Source organism: Chiloscyllium plagiosum, chromosome 24, assembly GCF_004010195.1.
Source record: "Chiloscyllium plagiosum isolate BGI_BamShark_2017 chromosome 24, ASM401019v2, whole genome shotgun sequence".
Taxonomy (NCBI): Eukaryota; Metazoa; Chordata; class Chondrichthyes; order Orectolobiformes; family Hemiscylliidae; genus Chiloscyllium; species Chiloscyllium plagiosum.
The window spans coordinates 869,996-878,259 of NC_057733.1; the positions used below are offsets into that span (position 1 = coordinate 869,996).

General features: G+C 42.8%; 1 protein-coding gene across 1 annotated transcript in view; it reads left to right on the top strand.

The window, feature by feature from the left end:
• pkd1b (polycystic kidney disease 1b) overlaps positions 1-8,264 on the top strand; it is a 205,610-nt gene that overhangs the window by 109,937 nt on the left and 87,409 nt on the right. Inside the window, exon 22 of the mRNA XM_043715206.1 lies at positions 1,071-1,214. Coding sequence (XP_043571141.1) covers positions 1,071-1,214 — 144 coding nt within the window. The remainder of the gene's footprint in view (positions 1-1,070; positions 1,215-8,264) is intronic.

Below are 8,264 nucleotides of genomic sequence, written 5' to 3' on the forward strand. Positions count from 1 at the left end.
TTTCCAGCATCTGCAGTCATTGTTTTTACCTCGTTGATTTTAACCCTACTGTGAATCCTCTTGCAAGGATGCCTGCCTTGAAGAAGTTTTCCTCCTCTCTCTACAAGAATCTCAGGGAGTCTCTCTCTCATTGCAACTCCCAGGTCATTTCCTCAGACTCTATGCTACTCTATCCCCACCCCTACCCTCCTCTAGCTTATCTCTCCATGCTTCAGGCTCTCTGCCTTTATTCCTGATGAAGGGCTTTTGCCCGAAACGTCGATTTTGCCTGTCCTCAGATGCTGCCTGAATTGCTGTGCTCTTCCAGCACCACTGATCCAGAATATGGAAGATAGTGGGCTAGTATAGGTTAGGTGGGCTTGGATCGGCGCAACATCGAGGGCCAAAGGGCCTGTACTGCGCTGTATTTTTCTATGTTCTATGTTCTATGTTTCTAACCAGCACTGAGAAACTGAACTGGATTTGCACAGGCCTGGGGAAGATCAGATCTTCTAGAGTGGCAGGCTTGAGGTGTTGAATGGCCTGCCTCTATTTCTTTCTTCTTTGTAACTGCAGGGATAGAAATTCAGATGTTTTGTGGAAATTTCACAATTAAAACAGTAACCTATTTTGAGCTGACTGAAATATCAAAATAAAGTGGGATAACTGTTAATAGTGATTAATAGCTTTTGTATTAGATATGATGTGCGATTTAGTTGGCATGAATGGCATTATCAGACAATCGAGAGCCACCTTTAAAGCAGTCCATGGCTGATCCGTGGCCTAATTCCCAATACATGCCTTTGGCCAATATCCTTTAATACCTTTGCTTCACAAAATGTATCAATCTCAGTTTTAAACCTAATAACGGATCTAGCATCCACTGACATTTGTTCTAAATATCTACTATCTTTTGTGTGCAAGTAACTGGGCTATTTCTCACATTACTGTCCTGGCAGTGGAAACCATAAATTCCAGAGCAATTTTCTAACCGCTTTTGAGTTTCCAAGCTGAACACATATGCAGAATGGTTCATTTCCTTGTGTGATTAGTTGGACAGACTCCTTTTGAAATATTGCTGTTCTCTGCAGGACTGAGCCCCTCTTGGCACCTGGAGCATGTGGCAGTTTGGGACAAGCAGACTGACATTATGTACTATTTCCTGGCCCAGGATTGGTTGTCGGTGGAGAATGAGAAGAATGAGGGGATGGTAGAGAAGGATGTGTTGGCAGCATGTAAGTATGGACACAGCAGCAAGGTGAATGGACGCCAGTTGTAGTATTGCCACTGAGGCATTTGTTCCTGGGATAGTCTTAAGATAAAACTAAGAATAGGACTCCACCCAAATGTTCCTATTCACAGAGTGGGCAATTTACCTTTCTTCAAATACACTTGGAAATTCTGAGCTGCATGGGATTGATGACACAAAAAAAAAGAAAGATGAATATTACCTTTTGTGACTTCAGGACACCCAATGCAGTGGATTGCTGCTATAACGCCAAACTCACAGCCAATGTGCACCTCTTTGCCATCTCTATGATAACAATTAGACCACATGTTATTAGTAACACTTGCTGGTGATAAATATTAGGAGAATTCTTTTGCATTTCTTCAAAATAGTGCACTGGTGAAGTAGATGGGACCTTGTTCAATTTGCTCCAAAATTCAGCACCACTGACAGTGCAGTACCTAACTAAAAATTCTCCTCAGAGGACGAATTCCTGCTCATACTGTACAACACTCTGGGTCACAGAACAGACTTAAGGAACAGGTGAACTGTGTTGGGAATGGCAAGCAGGCTGCTTATTCACTTGTTTTCAGACATTTGTCAGCCTCGCTAGTTTACAGATAGTCCTCAGCCCACTTGATCTCTAGAAATATTTTAATATTCACAGATCATCACATGGGCAGCACCCTGGCTCAATGGTTTACACTGCTGCCTCACAGCACCAGGGACCTTGTTTGATTCCAGCCTTGGTAGCTGTGTGTAGTTTGCACATTCTACCCATATCTGTGTGGATCCCTTTGGATGCTCTGGTTTCCTCCCACAGGCCAAAAATGTGCAGGTTGGTGGATTGGCCATACTAAATTGCCCGTAGTGTCCAGGAATGTGCAGGTTAAATAGATTAGTCATAGCAAATGTGAGGTTATGAGAATAGGGAAAGAAGGTGTGTTTGGACAGGATGCATTGCAGAGGGTCAGATGAGCCAGACATCCTCTGGAGATTCTGTGATCAGGTCAGTTTTACCTTACTCCATGTCGAAGCTGGTCTTCCCATCCTATCCCTCCCCTCCTCCCTTACATTCACAAGTTGTATTTCAGTTAGACACTCACTCTCACTCTCAGCTGCCGACTCTCTGGTTCCCACAAGTCCTTTACTTCCAATGAAAAAAAATTCATCTTCCACAGCCTTTCCTGATTATCCTGATGCAAACTGATATCAGTAGCCACGCGCCTTGAACTGTTGTCTGTTCTGCACTCAAAGGAAACGAGAACACGTTAATCAGTTTCACTGTGCAGTTCCAGCTTGGCCCAGTGGTAACACCTTTGTCATCTGAGTGTGTCAGTTGACTATAATTGTCTGCAGTTATTGGGAAATAACTTGGAATTCACCGAGGCTCCTGTAAGTAGATACAGAAAGACACCGGAATTCTTGATGAAGAGCTTATGCTCGAAACGTAAATTCTCCTGCTTCTCAGATACTGCCTGACCGGCTGTGCTTTTCCAGCGCCACACTCTTTGACACTGCGTCTAATTACCCTCTAACATTCTCAGAGTCAAAACCATATGAGCAATGGAAGAATGAAATGAATACATACACACTGGTTACATCCCTGCTAAAGAAGACCTGAGATGTTGTCCCATTGGATCAGTGCTTTGGGAGCTGGATTATAAGTTCAATGAACATCATCTTGCATGGAATCCATGCTACATCATCGGATTTTGTTAAGTTTTAGAACCAGCTGGCCACTTCATGAAGAAATTTCTCATGGACTTTGTCCTAATGTGGACAGGCACAAGGTTCTAACTAATAGTCAGTTCTTATAAAATAAGAGCCAGATATAACAGATATCGGCTAACTTGAAATAATTCCTGGGAAAAAAACAGTTCTTTCCTTCAACCTTTGTTGAATAAATGGGACATTCCATGGAGACAAAGAATAGGGATTCCATTGATTGCTAGATGTCAAGACAGGCCAGATATTGGGGCATCAATTTAATGGAAATATTAAAGGGAGCATGAAACAAAATGTGCTAGAAGCATCTTTATAAGATCTCTGTATTACAGTGGCTGACAGAATTTGACCACCAATACTCGAGAAATTTATTACCAGGAATGTTGAAGAAGTGGTTAGGCCACTTTTGGAATACTGCATTCAATTTTGGTTTTCCTGCTATAGGAAGGATGTTGTTAAACATGAATGGGTGCAGAAAAGATTTGCAAGGATCATGCCAGATTTGAATGACAGGGAGAGGCTGAACAGGGTGGGGCTATTTTCTCAGGAGTGTTGGAGGCTGAGGCCTGTCCTTATCGAGGTTTGTAAAATCATGAGGGACATTGATAGGCTGAATAGCCAAGGTATTTTTCCCTGGGTAGGGGAGTCCAAAACTAGATAGCACAGGTTTAAGTTGGAAATATATAAAAGGGACCTAAGGGGCAACCTTTTCATACAGATGGTGCTGCAACTATGGAGAGAACTGCCAGGGGAGGTGGTGGAAGCTGGTACAATTACAACATTATAAAAGTATTTGGATGTATACATGAATCGTAAAAGTTTAGAAGGATATGGGCTAAATGCTGGCAACTGTGACTAGATTAATAAAACCATAAGACATAAGGGCAGAAATTAGGCCATTTGGTCTATCGAGTCTGCTCTGCCATTCAATCATGGCTGATAACTTTCTCAACTCCATTCTCCCACTTTCTCCCCGTAACCTTTGATCCCTTGACAATCAACAACCTATCTATCTCTGTCTTAAATATACTCAGCGACCTGGCCTCCACAGCCTTCTGTGGGAGTGAATTACATCAATTTACCACTCTCTGGCGGAAGAGGTTTCTCCTTATCTCTGCTTTAAAGGGTCTTCTCTTTACTCTGTAGTCGTGCCCTTGGCTCCTCGTCTCTTCTGATAATGGAAACATCTTCCCAATGTGCACTTTGTCCAGGCCTTTCAGTATTCTGTAAGTTTCAATTAGATCCTCCCTCATCCTGCTAAATTCCATATAGTCCCAGAGTCCTCACATGTTCCTGACATGTTAAGCCTTTCATTCTTGTGAACCTCTTCTGGATCCATTCCAGGGTCAGTACGTCCTTCCTGAGCTAGGGGGCTAAACATTGTTCACAATACTCTAAATGTGGTCTGAACAGAGCCTCATAAAGCCTTGGAAGTACATCCCTGCTTTTATATTTTTGTTCTTGCAAAATAAATGCCAACATTGTATTTGCCTTCCTAACTATTGATTCAACCTGCAAGTTTACCTTAAGAGAATCCTAGACTGGGACTTCACAGTCCCTTTGCACTTCAGATTTCTGAATTTTCTCTCCATTTAGAAAATAGTCTATGTCTCTATTCTTCCTCTCAAAGGGAATTTTCCATGTTGTATTCCATCTGCCACTACTTTGCCTACTCTTTTAACCTGTCTAAATCTTGCTGTAGCCTCCCTGCCTCCTCAATACTACCTGCCTCTCCACCTATCTTTGTATCATCTGCAAACTTCACCAGAATATCCTCAGTTCCTTCATCTAGATCATTAAAGTATAAAATGAAAAATTGTGGCCCCAACACTGACCGTTGCAGAATACCACATGTCACCGGCTGCCAGCCTGAGAATGATTCATTTATTCCTACTCTTGCCTTCCGCCAATCTTCTATCCATGCTAGTACCTTGCCTCTAAAACCATGGGCCCTTATCTTAGTCAGCAGCCTCCCTGTGCGGCATCTTGTCAAAGGCCTTCTGAAAGTCCAGGTAGATAAAATCCATCAGCTCTCCTTCTAGCAGCTTCTCTTTGGTGACAGCCACCATACTCACTTCTGCCTCCTGACTCTCTTGAATTTTTGGGATGTTACTCATGTCTTCCATCATGAAGACTGATACAAAGTACTTGTTCAGTTCCTTAGCCATTTCATTGTTCCTCATTACTACTTCTGCAGTGTCATTTTCCAGCAGCCCAATGTCCACTTTTGCCTCTATTTTGCTCTTTATATATCTAAAGAAACTCTTGCAATGTTCTTTTACAGTACTGGCTAACTTACCCTCATACTAAATCTTCTCTTTCCTTATATTCTTTTTCATTGTCCTCTGTTGATCCCAATCCTCTGGCTTCCCACTGTCCTTCTGCATTAGCTACTTCCTCTTTTGCTGTTATGCTGTCCCTGACTTCCCTTGTCAGCCCTGGCTGCCTCGTCCTCCCTTTAGTATGCTTCTTTTTCCGAGGGATGAATTTTTGTTGTGTCTCCCGAATTACTCCCAGAAACTCCTGCCGTTGCTCTTCCATTGCCTTTCCTATTAGCCTCCTCTCCTAGTCGATTCTGGTCAGCTGTCCCCTCATGCCTCTGTAGTTGCCTTTAATCAACTATAGATTAGATTACTTACAGTGTATAAACAGTCCCTTCGGCCCAACAAGTCCACACCGACCCTCCGAAGAGCAACTCCACCCATGCCCCTACATTCACCCCTTCACCTAACACTACTGGCAATTTAGCATGGCCAATTCACCTGACCTGCACATTTTTGGACTGTAGGAGGAAACCGGAACACCCAGAGGAAACCCATACAGACATGGGGAGAATGTGCAAACAGACAGTTGCCTGAGGCGGGAACTGAACCCAGGTTTCTGGCGCTGTGAGGCAGCAGTGCTAACTACTGTGCCAACGTGCCATCCATAACTATCACGTCTGATTCCACCTTCTCCCTCTCAAATTGCACAGCAAATTCTATTATGTTATAGTCACTGCTTCCTAAGGTTCCTTCACCTTAAGCTGCCTTCTCACGTCTGCCTCATTGCACATTACTAAAATCCAAATTGTCTGTTCCCACATCAGATCCACCAAAAGCTGCTCCAAAAAGCCATTTCCTTTCTTACAATCCACTACCAATCTAATTGTCCTGTCTACTACCAACTATATTGAAATCCCTTATGATCACGGTAACCTTGCCGTTCTTACACATCTTTTCCATCTCCTGGTGTATCATGTGCCCCACATCCTGACAACTGTTTGGAGACCTGTGCATAACTCCCATTATGGTTTTTTTCACCTTTGCAGTTCCTCAGCTTTACCTACACAGATTCTACATCATCTGATTCAGTATTGTTTCTTGCTAATGATTTAATTTCATTTCTTATTAATAAGGCAAACCCACCCCGCTCTGTCCACCTGCCTTTCTTTTCGATAAGATTTATATCTTTGGATATTTAGGACCTGATCCTGATTCCCTTGCAGCCATGTCTCTCTTGTCCCCAACACATCATTCCTACCAAATTCAATCTGCACCACAAGCTTATTTATCTTATTTATTAGTATGTGTATTCAGATACCACACCTTCATTCCTGTATTTGCCGTCCCTCTTCTCATTGTCATCCCTTTTAATGTAAGATATCTGACTGGCAGGGATGAGTTGACCAAAGGGTCTATTTCCATGCTGTACAACTCCATGACTGTGTACAATTAATCAGTGCTTCAGGTATGACTTACTGTATCATTGTGCTAACTGCCCAAAGCAGAGGGACAGGGTCCATGCAAACAGGAGCCATGAACTACCACTGCAGTACAGGGACATAACCTGCACTGAATCACATATACATATACGCAGGAATGCATGCACACACATGCACAGAGGAAAAAAAACATGGGTGCTATGGATGGGGCAATACTGGGAAAGCATTTCAGTGATCTCTGTTCACAAGATCTGCCAAGATGGTTCTTGTGCTGATCAGAATGCTACTTCTCAGACGTTCTTTGTTTTCACCAGTTTGCAAGAGACACGGGACTGATTCACTTGTAAAATGTCTTTGACATATTATTAAAAGTCATAGCTGATGGGAGAAAAAGGATAGACTGGCTTTCTTCAGGTTTATGCTACAAAAGTCAGAGTGAGTTTCTGAGCTGGTGGTGGCCCGAAAGCTCCTCTCTAGCTTGTTCATAGTCACAAATTGTTCAGCGACCTGAGAATCAATCAAATCATTATTGGCAGACATAAGGCATTTGTCATTGGTTTGTGGACTGGTGACCAGTTATCAATCAGCTACTTGTATCAAATACTTGCACACAGATCCTCAACTGTAAGTTCATTTGGATACACACTTCAACTACCACTGGAACCAACAGTAATCCTTAAAGCAGTTCTCCCATTTCTGTGCACAATTAAAAATGCAAAGATACTCTTTACATACCCAGACCATGATGATAGAGGAGTAAGGTTGATCACCAGCTAATGAGGCAATCTTGATAGGCTAATATTGACAAGGCACCAGGACCAGATGAGATGCATCCAAAGCTATTGAAGGAAGTGAGAGTGGAAATTGCAGAGGCAATGGCAATAATCTCTCAATCTTCCTGAAACTCCTGGGAGGTGCTAGGCATTATGACCTGAGAGTCATAGAGATGTACAGCGCGAAAGTAGACTCTTTGGTCCAGCTCATCCATGTTGACCAGATATCCTACATTAATCTAGTCCCATTTGGCCCATATCCTTCTTAAATCCTTCCTATTCATATACCCATCCAGATGTCTTTTAAATTTGCAGTTATACCAACCTTCACCACTTCCTCTGGCAGCTGATTCCATACACGTACCATCCTCTGCATGAGAAAGTTGCCCTTAGGTCCCTTTTAAATCTTTCCCACTCATTTTAAACTATGCCCTCTAGTTTTGGATTCTCCCACCCCGGGGAAAAAATATTGTCTGATTACCCTATCCATGCCCCTCATGATTTTATAAACCTCTGTAAGGTCACCTCAGCTTCTTCTGCTCCAGGGAAAATAGCCCCAGCCTATTTAGCTTCTCCCTATAGCTTAAACCCTCCAACCCTGGCAATATCCTTGTAAATCTTTTCTGAACCTTTTCAAGTTTCACACATCCTTCCTATGGCAGGGACACCAGAATTGCATGCTATATTCCATTGGCCTAATCAATGTACAGCCGGAACATGACCTCCCAACTCCTATACTCAATGCACTGACCAATAAAGGCAAGCATACCAAACGCCTTTTTCACTGTCCTATCTACCTGTGACTCCACTTTCAAACAACTATGAACTTCTACTCCAATGGTGTCTTTGTCCA